This window comes from Tachypleus tridentatus, chromosome 9, assembly GCF_004210375.1.
Source record: "Tachypleus tridentatus isolate NWPU-2018 chromosome 9, ASM421037v1, whole genome shotgun sequence".
NCBI classification, from domain to species: domain Eukaryota; kingdom Metazoa; phylum Arthropoda; class Merostomata; order Xiphosura; family Limulidae; genus Tachypleus; species Tachypleus tridentatus.
The window spans coordinates 165,561,998-165,580,166 of record NC_134833.1 but is presented as its reverse complement, the minus strand read 5'-3'; the positions used below and the strand labels follow the sequence as shown (position 1 = coordinate 165,580,166).

Here is an 18,169-nt window from a genome sequence, read left to right as displayed (position 1 = left end):
AGCCGACCTTAATTTACTAGTTTAAGACTAGAGGAAAGGCAGATACTCACCAGGTTTATCCATGCTAGCCGACCTTAATTTACTAGTTTAAGACTAGAGGAAAGGCAGATACTCACCAGGTTTATCCACGCTAGCCGACCTTAATTTACTAGTTTAAGACTAGAGGAAAGGCAGATACTCACCAGGTTTATCCACGCTAGCCGACCTTAATTTACTAGTTTAAGACTAGAGGAAAGGCAGATACTCACCAGGTTTATCCACGCTAGCCGACCTTAATTTACTAGTTTAAGACTAGAGGAAAGGCAGATACTCACCAGGTTTATCCACGCTAGCCGACCTTAATTTACTAGTTTAAGACTAGAGGAAAGGCAGATACTCATCACCATTTATCCGCGCTAGCCGACCTTAATTTACTAGTTTAAGACTAGAGGAAAGGCAGATACTCACCAGGTTTATCCGCGCTAGCCGACCTTAATTTACTAGTTTAAGACTAGAGGAAAGGCAGATACTCACCAGGTTTATCCACGCTAGCCGACCTTAATTTACTAGTTTAAGACTAGAGGAAAGGCAGATACTCACCAGGTTTATCCGCGCTAGCCGACCTTAATTTACTAGTTTAAGACTAGAGGAAAGGCAGATACTCACCAGGTTTATCCACGCTAGCCGACCTTAATTTACTAGATTAAGACTATAGGAAAGGCAGATACTCACCAGGTTTATCCACGCTAGCCGACCTTAATTTACTAGTTTAAGACTAGAGGAAAGGCAGATACTCACCAGGTTTATCCACGCTAGCCGACCTTAATTTACTAGTTTAAGACTAGAGGAAAGGCAGATACTCACCAGGTTTATCCGCGCTAGCCGACCTTAATTTACTAGTTTAAGACTAGAGGAAAGGCAGATACTCACCAGGTTTATCCACGCTAGCCGACCTTAATTTACTAGTTTAAGACTATAGGAAAGGCAGATACTCACCAGGTTTATCCACGCTAGCCGACCTTAATTTACTAGTTTAAGACTAGAGGAAAGGCAGATACTCACCAGGTTTATCCGTGCTAGCCGACCTTAATTTACTAGTTTAAGACTAGAGGAAAGGCAGATACTCACCAGGTTTATCCATGCTAGCCGACCTTAATTTACTAGTTTAAGACTAGAGGAAAGGCAGATACTCACCAGGTTTATCCGTGCTAGCCGACCTTAATTTACTAGTTTAAGACTAGAGGAAAGGCAGATACTCACCAGGTTTATCCACGCTAGCCGACCTTAATTTACTAGTTTAAGACTAGAGGAAAGGCAGATACTCACCAGGTTTATCCACGCTAGCCGACCTTAATTTACTAGTTTAAGACTAGAGGAAAGGCAGATACTCACCAGGTTTATCCGTGCTAGCCGACCTTAATTTACTAGTTTAAGACTAGAGGAAAGGCAGATACTCACCAGGTTTATCCACGCTAGCCGACCTTAATTTACTAGTTTAAGACTAGAGGAAAGGCAGATACTCACCAGGTTTATCCGCGCTAGCCGACCTTAATTTACTAGTTTAAGACTAGAGGAAAGGCAGATACTCACCAGGTTTATCCACGCTAGCCGACCTTAATTTACTAGTTTAAGACTAGAGGAAAGGCAGATACTCACCAGGTTTATCCACGCTAGCCGACCTTAATTTACTAGTTTAAGACTAGAGGAAAGGCAGATACTCACCAGGTTTATCCGCGCTAGCCGACCTTAATTTACTAGTTTAAGACTAGAGGAAAGGCAGATACTCACCAGGTTTATCCGTGCTAGCCGACCTTAATTTACTAGTTTAAGACTAGAGGAAAGGCAGATACTCACCAGGTTTATCCACGCTAGCCGACCTTAATTTACTAGTTTAAGACTAGAGGAAAGGCAGATACTCACCAGGTTTATCCACGCTAGCCGACCTTAATTTACTAGTTTAAGACTAGAGGAAAGGCAGATACTCACCAGGTTTATCCGTGCTAGCCGACCTTAATTTACTAGTTTAAGACTAGAGGAAAGGCAGATACTCACCAGGTTTATCCACGCTAGCCGACCTTAATTTACTAGTTTAAGACTAGAGGAAAGGCAGATACTCACCAGGTTTATCCGCGCTAGCCGACCTTAATTTACTAGTTTAAGACTAGAGGAAAGGCAGATACTCACCAGGTTTATCCACGCTAGCCGACCTTAATTTACTAGTTTAAGACTAGAGGAAAGGCAGATACTCACCAGGTTTATCCACGCTAGCCGACCTTAATTTACTAGTTTAAGACTAGAGGAAAGGCAGATACTCACCAGGTTTATCCGCGCTAGCCGACCTTAATTTACTAGTTTAAGAGTAGAGGAAAGGCAGATACTCACCAGGTTTATCCGCGCTAGCCGACCTTAATTTACTAGTTTAAGACTAGAGGAAAGGCAGATACTCATCACTATCCACCACCAAATTTTAGGATACTAACTTACCGGCCCGGCATGGCCAGGTGGGTTAAGGAGTGCGATTCGTAATCTGAGGGTTACGGGTTTGCATCCCCGTGGCACCAAACACGCTCGCCTTTTCAGCCGTTGGGGCGTTATAATGTGATGGTCAATCTCACTATTCGTTGGTAAAAGAGTAACCCAAGAGTTGGTGGTGGGTAGTGATGCCTAGCTACCTTCAAACAAACTAACTTACCAACGTATACTGGGATTAGAACCACTTTATAATGTCCCCACGGCCTAAAGGACGAGCATGTTTGGTGTGACGGAGATTCAAACCCGTGATCCTCAGTTACAGGTTGGGTAACCTAACTACCAGGCTATACCGGGACGTTAGACTCGGAATCTAGATCTAATTGTTTATCTACACAACACTTGTATTCTAACGTTACGCTACATGTCCATTTGTATTTGATAGACCATATACTATTAAAGTTTTTAATGTATGATTCTATCCAAATATTCACATTTCTCATTAAACAAGCACCACCTACAGGCTGCTAAGTATACTTACAGTTTCTGAGATAATGTGTTCATGATATATGGGTAATTCATTTGTAAAAATGACTCAACAATTACAAGTTATAACAAAAGTTATATTTTCAAACTAGTGAACTATTAATCCTGTTTGACAACAAAAATTGTAAAAACATTTGGACCAACACGGTTATTAAATTACATATATTAACAAAAGTTTATATATTAATGCTATATTTCACACACTAACCTATATATATAATAACAACTGTGTGGTGGGATATTGTTTTAGATAGGGTTGGTTGGGTCTGTATCAAAAAATGTTTCCTGTTCTTGTAGTTTTTATGCTTCTACTATTAATATTCATGATGTCCTCCGTTACATCTTCAGATACACATCTCTAAAATCAGGGGTTCGATTCTCCTCAGTAAATACAGCAGATAGCCCAGTAATCATTATAATTTCAAACTACGAAAGAAAATACTTTTAATATGTTACGAATGTGTTTTTAATTACGTCAATTGCGACGACTGTCCGACAGCCCTTTATATTGGTTGTAGTTCAACTAGAGGGACAGAACTTGACTGTATATTGCATGTGTATAACAGGAATATGTTACTCACGTGCAGCAGCCACATTGTTCTACCAAAGGTCAGCTCTGTGTTTTGTTCAACCAACAGCATCACAACCAATTGGTATTATTGACACGATTCAGTTATAATAAGTATTTAAAATGGGGTTATTGTTGTTTCACTAATTTGTTATTACGTCTAAGATGGCGGAATAAACATAGCTGGTCAGATATATGACATCACGTACATAACATTTATAACGGTCTGGTACACGTTACTGTGACGCCTACATATAGACTCAGGCTAGTCACAGTGACATCTACAACACTCACAGCAATATTAACATTCATAACGGTCTCACATCAGCCACTGATACCCCTAAAAATTGTCAAACCAGTCACAATGACATCCATCATACTAGTCACACTGACACCTATAACAGTTTCTCAACTGTTATTCCCAAATTATCTCTCACCAGTTATACTGACATAACATAATCAACCTCAGTTGCAGTGATGTTCATAATAGTCTCACAACAGTCACGTTGACTCTAATCACTGAACAGTAGTTAGGGTTACTGTTATAATTTTATTAAAATCGAAGTGGTTATATTAAAAATAATATTACACACGTTATTGATTCTGAAATCATTTTTTAATTATTTGTTATTTCTTTGCTATAAATTTACCATAACAAGCAAAGTACAACAAGAAAGTTTCAAATTTCCTACTATGAACACATCATGTGTTATTAACAAGTTGTTTGTTTACTGAATTTCTTACAAAGCTGTCTCCTGTAGTCTACTTCTAAAGTGACAGACTAAAGGGAAGGCAACCAGTCAACATTCATCAACCGCCAGTTCTTGGATTGCTCTTATCCCATGGTAAAAGAGATTGGCTGTCACATAATATAGCGCCTTCACAGTCGAAATGGTAATCATGTTTGACGATGGGTGTCGATCCAGTGATGTGCCAATTACGAGGCAGGAACCCTAATCACTAGGTCATGTCAGGCGACAGTAACAAATAAACATTTTCAGTAAAACAACGTAGAGTTTCAATTACAATAAAAATATTTAGCTAAGTATTTTTTGTGTCTTAAAATTTGTTTGATACAAAGGGACACAAACAGAGACTTCTATAAATACAATAAATATTATAATCAAACCATATAATTAAAGTTATTAGTCCTAACAAAGAAAATGAAAAATGTGTTATTATATTTTATGAATGTTTGTGTTTTAATGGGCGTAGAATCTGCAACAAATAACTACAGTAAAATATGTCTCTACAAAACAAGTGAGACCAATCAAAGTAAGAGACGTTAAATGATACTCAATTTTAACACGGTCCAATCTAACTACCAAAATAGTTTATCTTGTCAGTAGATGAGAATTTCAAAGACGATCCAATATAAAACACATCAATAACATTAAATGTTAAAAAATTTGTTGATGACTGAGTTAAAGTCAGTAGCCAACTTTAAAGTATTAATATACATAAAAATAACTCTTATAGAAGATTGAGATTCTTAATAAATTTTCTTATAAACACAGTGAATGATAAAACCAGTCAAACTAATGCTAAAAACTGAGTCAATATTTTATAAAACATCTTTAATAAGCAACTTACTGAATGAGTGTGTTAGATAGGGTTGTGCATGTTTTATTTTGTACTAAGTTATGAGAAAGCCATTGACAGTTGGTAATGTTATAATATACCACTGACAAAAATATTTAAATCTATTTAATTATTTGTTACATATTTTATTTATGTCTCAACTATGATTTTTAGAAGTGACATCATAATCAAATTTTTAAAGAATTTTCTTAGCCAAATTCAACAGTTTCTTTGTGATAGTACTAATATCATGACCAGAGCAACTTTCACATGGAATATTGTAAATATTACAACAGTTTATAGTACATTCCAGGGTAATCATCACCAGTTCATTAGATGTTACAATGTTCCTCAAACCAGTCCATAGCAACTTTCACATGGAATATTGTAAATGTTACAACAGTTTATAGTACATTCCAGGGTAATCATCACCAGTTCATTAGATGTTACAATGTTCCTCAAACCAGCCCTAAGTAACTTTCACATGGAATATTGTAAATGTTACAACAGTTTATAGTACATTCCAGGGCAATCATCACCAGTTCATTAGATGTTACAATGTTCCTCAAACCAGTCCATAGTAACTTTCACATGGAATATTGTAAATGTTACAACAGTTTATAGTACATTCCAGGGCAATCATCACCAGTTCATTAGATGTTACAATGTTCCTCAAACCAGTCCATAGTAACTTTCACATGGAATATTGTAAATGTTACAACAGTTTATAGTACATTCCAGGGCGATCATCAGCAGTTCATTAGATGTTACAATGTTCCTCAAACCAGTCCATAGTAACTTTCACATGGAATATTGTAAATGTTACAACAGTTTATAGTACATTCCAGGGCAATCATCACCAGTTCATTAGATGTTACAATGTTTCTCAAACCAGTCTGTAGTAACTTTCACATGGAATATTGTAAATAATACAACAGTTTATAGTACATTCCAGGGTAATCATCACCAGTTCATTAGATGTTACAATGTTCCTCAAACCAGTCCATGACAACTTTCACATGGAATATTGTAAATATTACAACAGTTTATAGTACATTCCAGGATAATCATCACCAGTTCATTAGATGTTACAATGTTCCTCAAACCAGTCCATAGTAACTTTCACATGGAATATTGTAAATATTACAACAGTTTATAGTACATTCCAGGGTAATCATCACCAGTTCATTAGATGTTACAATGTTCCTCAAACCAGTCCATAGCAACTTTCACATGGAATATTGTAAATATTACAACAGTTTATAGTACATTCCAAGGTAATCATCACCAGTTCATTAGATGTTACAATGTTCCTCAAACCAGTCTGTAGTAACTTTCACATGGAATATTGTAAATATTACAACAGTTTACAGTACATTCCAGGATAATCATCACCAGTTCATTAGATGTTAGAATGTTCCTCAAACCAGCCCTTAGTAACTTTCAAGTGAAACTCCGTAATACTCTTGAGAATAATAAATACATGCTATATTACATCAACTGGTAATGTGTTTAGAGCTAAGTTTGATTTTATCATCTACCATGTTCCTAATTACTGTTTAGTTGTTTTGAGGTCTGATAATATTTCGTACTTTATGTTGTAACTTTAATTTAATTTCATGTGTCACTTATTTAATATCAAATAACATTACATATAAAATAATGTTATTATATAGAACATTCTTGAGACTATACTTAACCTTGAAGTGAGGTTTTGAATAGTATTTCTTCAGATAAGTCAATTGTTTGGAATTAATAGCTCCTTTGTTTAAAATGTGGCTACTTTACTGATGTCATTTATCTTACCAGATGTGATCACTGACACAGAGAATGTACAGATATTAATCACATGTCCAACCTGACCAACACAGTTTTACTGTCGTTGACTGTTAACACATTTTCCTTCCATTGCATATCACACATGAAACAAACCAATAACTCGTGTATTACTTGACAACCTTTACATTATAAAAAATACAATAATGTCAGTCACTTTCATTATAAACCCATTAACCTTACCAGTCATTCATATATTACTTCATAGTAAAAGATTGTTATATTTCTCAAATCTGAGGTTAAAGACAGATCTAAACATTTCTTGAAAATGATGGACTTTCACACAGCTTTTAATAAACAAATAGAAAGTGGAAACATAAATTTACATAATTCATTTTAATTAGATAACGTTTGAGTTTGTTGATAATGGAAAATTAGCCATTCATTTGTGCAAGAACATTTGCAAACAGATATCTAAAGATTAAGTGTTGGGGTCCAAAAACATCTCAGCAGTTAAGTAGACTTCAACTGTGAATTTTAAAAATCTCAAAAAAAAAAAAAACACATAGTGATTTTGTTATTTTGTTTTTTCTTACGAAAGGTGTGAATGTTCGTTCTAGAAGTACACACAATTACAGAAAAGTTTATTCCAAACAATTAATATAAGGTTAACGTGCGATTACTGATTCTCAAAATATATAAGAAAGTTTAAAAAAGAAACTTTACATGAAAAATTCCAAATTACGAAAGAGAAGGTTAACCTATAGAAGTTTGTAACGAAATTCAGAATTTTCATGGTAAAAATGAAGTAAATATAACAAAATAATAACTTTGATTGAGAAACAGATACGTAAAAATAACAAAAGGCAAACTTCTAATTGTCAAAAACTTAATACAGTACAAATGTAATCAATAAAGGATTTAAACATGTAACAAAAGATTAACAGTTGATGATTTAATAAGAAGCAATTATACTGTAACCACAAACTTACTTTCACACCTGTCGTATCCCCAACAGAAAACACGATAATAATAATTTCACCAAATGTTCAATAAAATAAATCGTCACGTAAATGTTCTGCTGCATCAATTTTACCAATTTCAACTTATAAATTACAGTCATTACCCACGTTTTAAAATACAATTTAAAAGTAAAAATCAGGGTTAAGAAATTCAACACAAACAGTAACAAACAACAAGTTTCACTCTTCAAAACACAGGTTCTAAATAATTTACACGTTTTGATCAAGAAACGTTTGAAGAAAATAATTTCACACGAAAGTGATATTATGGTCAAGATTAATATTGTTCTAAACTCCTTAATACCTTCATTACTAATGTGTATTATAAGTTCAAACTGTTATTAAAGAAGTTAATAAAATAATAATCCCATATACAAATGTATATTATATTTCCTAAAGCTACAACACTTCTAAAAACATAATATTGTGCAACATATTCACACCTTAGAATTTAAAGCCTGGGTTGTCATGCACAGTTACGACAGAAAGTGTTCGTACCCCTCCGTCGTGAGTAGTCTTTCCTCATAACTTAAAAAAGTATAATGATTAGGATAATGAAACTAAGGTATATTATAAATATTATAGTAACACACATTAACCTAAATTTTTATGTAAATCGAACGAAAAATAAACTGTTTATAAACAAATAACGAAACATAGGAGAGGAAGAAAGTTTTTGTGCGTCTACTTTAATGGTCAGTTGTGTAGCCTTTCAGGTGAACTAATTGGCGCAATCTCTCCTCATAGCCCTCCATGATCGTTTGACAGCACTCGACTGGTATTTTCTTCCATTCTTCTTTACAGAAGGCCTCCAACTATTGCAAGTTTTTCGGATGACGCTGATGAACCCTGGTTTTCAACTCATGCCAAACGTTTTCAATTGGGTTGAGATCGGGTGACTGCGATGGCTACTCCCAGAACGCTTATATGGTTTCTCTTATATATAGAATTTGTAGAAATCAGAAAAAAATTTAAAATATGAAAGTAGTTACTAGATAGTAAATAAAGTATATTTGATTTTTGAAACAAATCTTGAAAATTCTAGAAATAATTTTATAAATAAAGTAGGAAAATATTGTACAAAATAACGCTATTAAATTTTATACAGATGATTGTAATTTCAATGAATTTTTTTCTGAAAAAAACAAGAAACCTGTTTCATAAAATTACAAATATTTTCTTCAAAAGTATTCTGAAATAGGTCTATTGAATGTTTATTAAATTTACGTTTTTAATGAACAAGAGAAAGTTTTCTGAAACCTGGACGAATTTCTTCACTTTGTCTCCACTCACTAATAACTCTCTTTTTGAGTTGTCATATGTTTTTAAGAGAAGAAATAGCTTAGCATGTAACTTCGATTTATAGCTTTTAAATTTATCAGATTCTCATGAATGTCGGTTGGTTTCGAATCTGTCATCACACTATTAATCATTGGAAATGTAGTTTACTGTCTCCTGTACATCAACATGTACATCTGACACTATTGTACTTCATTAAAGAGTTGGGGAGCTTGCAGATCACCATTGGAATCCTAGGTGTGATTCTCCTCAGTGTACACACGAAAAGCCTAGTGTGGCTTTTATGCAACAACACATATGCACAGTGTAGTTTGATGATACCAAGATAGAATCACCAGATATATCAAGTTATTTTAAGGTTTCACCAAGTACGTAATATCTGGTAAAAATTAAATAAGCCTATCCAATTGAGTTAAGAGTCAGTTTGCCAACACAGAGAATGCTGCGTTCCATTGTCAACACTTGGTCTGACATCTTTACCGTGAAGTTCTGTGTATAAAACAGTGAGCTCTAGATGATACATTCCACAGAGTTCTTACTATTCAGTATTTCTGTTGTCTCAGTTTACCTTCAATATGATCTTCTCAATGCATCTAATGACATATCACATAATAGAACCCAAATACGGAACCCAAACCATATCGATCAGGAAACAATCTGGCTAATTAAGTATAGATAGTTAAGTGACGTCCATTCAATCTCCTTCATTAAGTAGTTTGTCTAAGTTCAGGATGGTATCCTGTCTTCCTACAACTCGTAAGTTTCTTTCTGAGATCACTTGTACAGTCATTTTAGCAGGAAACAAACTTTAGTGACATGCTCTACACAGTTCACATATATCATATTCACTGTATCTCATTCATTAGAGGATCTACTTGTCGGATCAGTGCTTGTATGCTCCTGGCAAATGCCACAACCACGCCACTCACCACGTTGGAATATCCACTATTTTACTATTTACCTATACCACCTCTCCTTGTTGTGCTGTTTTACATAAATACCGTTAAGAAAACTCATGTACATTTGACAGTACATTTGATATAGTTTTGGAGGCAACTTTTCCTTTCGGTAGTGTATCATAAATGATTTCCATGGGAGTGATATTTCACATTAATATAAGAGGTATCTGTAAACAGTTTGCTTCTTTGTTCTTTCTGTTATTATTGATTACAGTAAAGGTTTTATTTCATTAAATCTCTTCCACCACGAGAATTTCTTTTTTTATCATTCAAGTAAAAACAAAATGCTTCATAAAATACTATCAACAGAGCCTTTATTTCACGTTGTAACTACATTCAGGAGCTGTTATGCAAACCACTCGAACTTGTCACTGTGACATTAAAACTCGAGATTCGATGATCGCCCTATCAAAATAATGTCCTTATATTTAAAGTATTTTCTCTTGTCTTTGTAGAATTTAAAAACGATCTCTATCGCTTCTGGAAACAGTATTCTTGGCAACTTTGAGAAACGTTGAGCAAATAACGAGATATGGAAGCAGAGATGGCAAGACTTTAACATTCTAATATCAACACTGCAACACGAATAAGGTTTCACGGCCTCTTGCACCCAGTCACCAAAATATTATTGAGTCGATAGTAATCACACTGTTCTATCTGGTTAAATGTATTTTGACTTTTATGACCCCTCCTAATTTGAAAAAACAAAAATCGTGAAGTGATATATATTCGATTTTATATAGATTAGATCACTTCAAACGTTTTTTGCATATTATATTTTGTACTAATATATTAAAGGTGGTTGCTGAAACCGACCATATAAGGATAATAAAGTTTACTTTTACAGAGATTTTCTTACTTTATTTTAAATTAAAAAGGTGGCTATATATTACAATAGAATACATACATAAATATCGATCGCTTATCCTCTCTCTTAAAAGTATTAAAACATTAAAGCAATTGTAGAATACACAATTTTTAAACAAATATGAATAGCTCTAAATATATATTTCATGTTTCTGTTAACTTATTTTCCTATCTTCAGGAGTAAACGCTGAAGTTTTATCAAGATTTGTACAGAGGTTCGACCAACTGGTAAGCATTGGATACTTAATAAAGAAGGCGTGAAAGATTGTTTGTTTGTTTTCAATTTCGCACAAAGCTACACCAGGTCTATCTCGCTAGCCGTCACTAATTTAGCAGTGTAAGACCAGATGGAAGGGAACTAGTCATCACCACCCACTGCCAACTGTTGGATTATTCTTTTGCCAAAGAATCGTGGGATTAAACGTCACATAATAACGCACCCACGGCTGAAAGGGCGAGCATGTTTGGTGTGACAGGGATTCGAACCCGCAACCCTCAGATTACGAGTCGATTGCCTTAACCACCTGGTCATGCCGGGTCTTAGTGAGGGGTGGGTGGGAAAGATTAGTCTTCAAATGGACCTTCACACAAGGAAAGTCTTATTGAGCGTTTCATAGGATATTGTTGGTGTGATCCATTTTGAGTTGCTGCCACTTAAAGTAACGATTACATGAGACCTCTGTTGTCAATAGTTAGAGCGCTTGAATGTTGTACTGAAAGAACAGAGGCTTGCTTTGATCAGTTGTAAAGGTGTGTGTCACACCAGAATAATGCACGGCCCCGTAGAGCAAGGATCACATCTGCTAAAACTGAAGAGCTAGACTGGGAAAAACTTCCACATCCTTCTTATTCTCCAGACCTTGCCCCATCTGATTATATCTATTCCGAAGTTTGCAGAACTATCCTGATGGAAAAGAGCTTGGAACACATGAAGATGTCAACTAGCCTCTCTTCAGCATTTCCCTCTAAACCCCAAGTATGTTATAGAAGTGACATTCAGAAGCGTGTGAATCATTAGTAGGAAGTAATTAATAATAATAGAACATACATTATTGATAAAATAACATTAAAAGTGTTTGAAATCCTTTCTCTTTTACTGAACCTAAAATCAGACATTATTTAAGGGATTACCTGATATCAGGAACTCATATACTTTGTGTATAGCAATCTCGGAATTTCTTTAGAATTATTATAGTTTTAAATCAGTTAACTTTAGAATACTTCTTTCATGAAGAATTTAAATGTTTTATTAATAGAAAATCTGGGTCCATATGTTTTACTGGTTTCATTCCTTTTGGGTTTTTTTTTTTTAAAGTTCGGTAGCCAGCCCACGTGGTGATTGAGCAATGATTTGGTTTTCCTTGATTCTGTTTGTTTACTATTTGTATAAGATGGTGTAGGAGGATTAGCTGGTTATAAAATGTATTTTAAAGGTACAAAACTTTTACAAAGTATTATAATTGAAACGGTAGTTAATGTACACAGTTGTGCTCTATAAGTTAATATAATGCACATCTTTATTATGAAAGAGCGATTATAGTTGGTAAGCCTTTTTATCTACCTCTTGATGACATGTGGACAAGAACCCCTTGATGAGTTTTTAACCGCTTTAAAACTAGTGTACTTACCATCAATACTTAACGCAATCACTGATAATTAAAACATGGTTCAGACAATATTCCGAATATTGATATTAAATAGCGAAAGAGTTAACCATACCTCCCTCAATCATACAATGCATACTGACTGCTCTCTTCACCGCATATTTATGAACATGCGCATTTCCAGTGCTCCCAGAATTCATCAACGACTAGTTGTATAAATACCAGAAGATGAGAGGTAGAAGATGTTTATAGTTTTTAGTTATAATTCATATATTTTTTAATATTTCTAAAGCATTTTAAATCAAGGGGCGGAAGATTGTATTTGGAATATTGTTTCTATATTTTAATATCATATATATGAATTTGTATCCAAGAGTCCAATCTCCTTTTAGGATACTCGTTACAGAAAATAACCAAATGAAAGACGAAGAACGTCGGCGACGCCAGATTGACGAAGGTGTTACCACCAGGGCCTCTCCAACGGAAGGTGTAGAATGTCTTCGGTGCGAGGCTGATGAAGGCGTTACCGCCACGGCCTCTCCAACGGAAGGTGTAGAACGTCTTCGGCGCGAGGCTGACGAAGGCGTCACCGCCGGGGCCTCTCCAACGGAAGGTGTAGAACGTCTTCGGCGCGAGGCTGACGAAGGCGTCACCGCCGGGGCCTCTCCAACGGAAGGTGTAGAACGTCTTCGGCGCGAGGCTGAGGAAGGCGTCACCGCCGGGGCCTCTCCAACGGAAGGTGTAGAACGTCTTCGGCGCGAGGCTGAGGAAGGCGTCACCGCCGGGGCCTCTCAACGGAAGGTGTAGAACGTCTTCGGCGCGAGGCTGAGGAAGGCGTCACCGCCGGGGCTTCTCCAACGGAAGGTGTGGAACGTCTTCAGCGCGAGGGCTGAGGAAGGCGTCACCGCCGGGGCCTCTCAACGGAAGGTGTAGAACGTCTTCGGCGCGAGGCTGACGAAGGCGTCACCGCCAGGGCCTCTCCAACGGAAGGTGTAGAACGTCTTCGGCGCGAGGCTGACGAAGGCGTCACCGCCAGGGCCTCTCCAACGGAAGGTGTAGAACGTCTTCGGCGCGAGGCTGACGAAGGCGTCACCGCCAGGGCCTCTCAACGGAAGGTGTAGAACGTCTTCGGCGCGAGGCTGACGAGGCGTCACCGCCAGGGCCTCTCCAACGGAAGGTGTAGAACGTCTTCGGCGCGAGGCTGACGAAGGCGTTACCGCCAGGGCCTCTCCAAGAAGAGATTATAACTAGAACTATAAACTTGTATAATCAAATGTCGTTTTGGCATCAGTTCATTTTAAACTATTGGGTAATGAAAATAAAATTAAGTTCATTGTGATTTGTTCAGTTCTATAGTATGTGTTCAGAAATACAGTTACGTATATTTTATTATCGTTGGGTATTTAAGTAGTGAGCAGCTTCTAACTACAATATTTAACTTTCTTTGTAACTGAACCGTATTCTTTGGCTTCCATTAAGTAAACAACTACTTCTCAAAATTCTGTGGTTTTACTTTAACCAAATATGTAATACATTTGGTACTTCATTCAACAGCACTACGTAAACACCTATGCGACTATAGTAAAGGAAAGATGCACCATCGACACAGAATAAGTGTCGGTACGTGTGATATAAATAAGAGATAGTCTATTTATCTTTGTTTAAATCTAAAGTAGACATCTTAACCTTTACCCACGTAAACTTTCGTATTCGTGAAATGTCTGTATAATCGTAACTTTCTAAACTTCAAACTTAGCCCCTGGAGATTTATCGGTTGATACAATGCTTTAATCAAGAAAAGTAAAGTGTGAAAATTACGTTTTAATTTTTCTCTAAATATTTTTCAGATTAAATATAGTAAATTGAAACTTGCATTTCTGAGGGGCCGTCTATATAACGGTTAATCCCACTATTCGTTGGTAAAGAGTAACCTTGAAGTTGGCCGTGGTGAGTAAGTGTCTTCCCTCTTATATTACCATACTAAATTAGAATCAAATAGCCTTCATGTAGCTATGCGTCAAAATCCAATAAAAAAAACAAAACAAACAAACCTTACAACGAAGTAACAGTTTGTTTACACTTTAATATCTAAATCTATCAATATCAATCTATCAATAAGCTAATTATTATATAGTAACAATATTTTAAATTTATTCCAATGGTTCTTTATATTTTTAATACAATAAAAATGAAATATCTACTTATGGGTTCTTCACACGTTACAGGAATACGTTTCAAACGTACATGTAAAATTATTTATTACCTTTAACAAAGTTCTATTCACAACTCTGTTACTATGATTTTCCGTGTTTGAGTTTTATTGAAAGATAGTTCACCATTTGTTTCATAATTTGAAATTTTCTTATTACAAAATCAAAAATTCAAATTGTAAAACAAACTTTTAATTACTAAAAATATAATACATCACGAAAGTACAATACTTTATAGCTAATTATTATTATCACAAATAACATTAAAATCACGCTCCTTACCACTAAACCAATTAATTATATATATATATATTGACTGTACTTTGGTTTGTATCCGAAAATATCGCATATAATGTAAAAAATCAACAAGTATAGTTCACGACAATAAACGGAATATGCTAAAAGGAATATAAAGAAAAGTTTTTAAAAACATATTTCAGCTTTGGTAGCATTTGTTACCTCAGATCAACTGCAGAATTTTAACAGTGCATTTGTCAGAGAAGATATTAACACAATGACAACACTACTAATATTTGTATTACAGTTCGAAGACAAGGAACATCCCTTCCAACTGCTTTTGGTTATTACTACAATAACAACATTACTAATATTTGTATTATAGCTTGAGAAGATATCAACGTCCCTTCCAACTACTTTTGGTTATTACTACAATGACAACATTAATAATATTTGTATTATAGCTTGAGAAGATATCGAACGTCCCTTCCAACTACTTTTGGTTATTACTACAATGACAACATTACTAATATTTCTATTATAGTTTGAAGACATGAACATCCCTTCCAACTACTTTTGGTTATTACTACAATGACAACATTACTAATATTTGTATTATAGTTTGAGACGTGGAAAATCCCTTCAAATACTTTTGGTTATTACTACAATGACAATATTACTAATATTTGTATTATAGTTCGAAGACGTGGAAAATCCCTTCCAACTACTTTTGGATATTACTACAATGACAATATTACTAATATTTGTATTATAGTTTGAAGACATGAAACATACCTTCCAACTACTTTTGGTTATTACTACAATGACAACATTACTAATATTTGTATTATAGTTTGAAGACAAGGAACATCCTTCCAACTACTTTTGGTTATTACTACAATGACAATATTACTAATATTTGTATTATAGTTTGATGACGTGGAAAATCCCTTCCAACTACTTTTGGTTATTACTACAATGACAATATTACTAATATTTGTATTATCGCTTGAAAACATCGAACATCCATTCCAGTTACTTTTGGTTATTTGTACAATGACAATACTACTAATATTTGTATTATAGCTTGAAGACAAGGAACATCCCTTCCAGTTACTTTTGGTTATTTCTACAATGACAACACTACTAATATTTGTATAAGATCTTGAAGACATAGAACATTTCTTCGAACTACTTTTTTTTGTTATCAGTACAATTACAACACTACTAATATTTGTGTTAAAGCTGGAAGACAAAGAACATCCCTTCCAGTTACTTTTGGTTGTTAGTATAATGACAAAACTAATAATATTGGTATTATAGTTTAAAGACATGGAACATCCCTTCCAGCTACTTTTGGTTATTACTACAATGACAACACTACTAATATTTGTATACCAGTTTGAAGACATGGAACATCCCTTCCAACTGCTTTTGGTTATTACTACAATGACAAATATTAATAATATTTGTATTATAGCTTTGAGAGATATCAGAACGTCCCTTCCAACTACTTTTGGTTATTACTACAATGACAACATTAATAATATTTGTATTATAGCTTGAGATATCGAACGTCCTTTCAATACTACTTTTGGTTATTACTACAATGACAACATTACTAATATTTCTATTATAGTTTGAAGACATGAACATCCCTTAAAACTACTTTTGGTTATTTCTACAATGACAACATTACTAATATTTGTATTATAGTTTGAAGACAAGGAACATCCCTTCCAGTTACTTTTGGTTATTTGTACAATGAACAACACTACTAATATTTGTATTATAGTTTGAAGACATGGAACATCCCTTCCAAATACTTTTGGTTATTAGTACAATAGAATGACACTATTAATATTTGTATTATAGCTTGAGAGACATGGAACATCCCTTCCAACTACTTTTGGTTATTAGTACAATAACAACACTACTAATACTTGTATTATAGCTTGAAGACATGAACATCCCTTCCAACTACTTTTGGTTATTAGTATAATTACAACATTACTAATATTTGTATTACAGTTTGAAGACATGGAACATCCCCTTCCAACTACTTTTGGTTATTACTACAATAACAACGGTATTATTAATATTTGTATGATAGTTTGAGAGACAAGGAACATCCTTTTCCAGCTACTTTTGGTTATTGAGTATAATTACAACATTACTAATATTTGTATTACAGTTTGAAGACATGGAACATCCCTTCTTCTACTTTTGGTTATTACTACAATGACAACCATTACTAATATTTGTATTATGGTTTGAAGACATGGAACATCCAGCTTGAGCTACTTTTGTTTTTATTACTACAATGACAACACTAAAATATTTGTATTATAGTTTGAGACATGGAACATCCTTCCAACTACTTTTGGTTATTACTACAATGACAACACTGACTATTTTATATTATAGTTTGAGACAAAGAACATCCCTTCCAGTTATTTTTTGGTTATTTGTACGGTGACAACACCTACTAATATTTGTGTTAAAGCTTGAGACAAAGAACATCCCTTCAAGTTACTTTTGGTTATTATGTTATAATGACAACACTACTAATATTGGTATCATAGTTTGAAGACACGGAACATCCCTTCCAGTTACTTTTTTGGCTATTAGTACAATGACAGCACTTATAATATTTGTATTATTATTTTTGAAGAAGGGAACATCGTTTCAAGCTACTTTTACAGGTTATTAGAGTGACAACACAACTAATATTTGCATTATAATTTGAAGAAAAGGAACATCCTTTTTCAGGTTCTTTTTTTGGTTAGTAATACAATGACAACACTACTGATATTTGTATTATGGTTTGGAGACATGGAATATCCCTTCAATTACTTGGGTATTAGTACAATGATAACACTACAAATATTTGTAATACAGTTCAAGAGACATAGAACATCCCTTCAACTACTTTTGGTTATTATTACAATGACAACATTACTATTATTTGTATCATCGAAGCTTGAAGACATGGAACATCAAAGCTATCAGTTACTGAGTGTATTGTTAGAACATTAATATTTGTATTGGT

The 18,169-nt window shown here is 34.6% G+C and overlaps 1 protein-coding gene across 2 annotated transcripts; it reads left to right on the top strand.

Moving 5' to 3' along the window:
• Window positions 1-12,914: 12,914 nt before the first annotated feature.
• Window positions 12,915-14,009, top strand: LOC143226873 (uncharacterized). Of its 2 annotated transcripts, none has more exons than XM_076458403.1 (2): window positions 12,915-13,409; window positions 13,848-14,009. In XM_076458403.1, exons 1-2 carry the CDS (start codon window positions 13,028-13,030, stop codon window positions 13,919-13,921), a joined length of 456 nt encoding a protein of 151 aa, XP_076314518.1. In that variant the 5' UTR covers window positions 12,915-13,027; the 3' UTR covers window positions 13,922-14,009. The 2 variants fall into 2 exon arrangements, with proteins under 2 accessions (XP_076314518.1, XP_076314519.1); XM_076458404.1 differs by lacking the exon at window positions 13,848-14,009 and adding an exon at window positions 13,598-13,719 and having other exon boundaries at window positions 12,917-13,534.
• The last annotated feature ends 4,160 nt before the right edge of the window (window positions 14,010-18,169 follow it).

What these genes read in the sequence shown, in the direction of transcription:
- LOC143226873 (XM_076458403.1), top strand. Translation starts at nt 13,028, where the DNA reads ATGAATTTGTATCCAAGAGTCCAATCTCCTTTTAGGATACTCGTTACA. An exon ending in CGGGGCCTCTCCAACGGAAG is followed by an intron (nt 13,410 to 13,847) that starts GTGTAGAACGTC and finishes CTCCAACGGAAG; the next exon opens with GTGTAGAACGTCTTCGGCGC.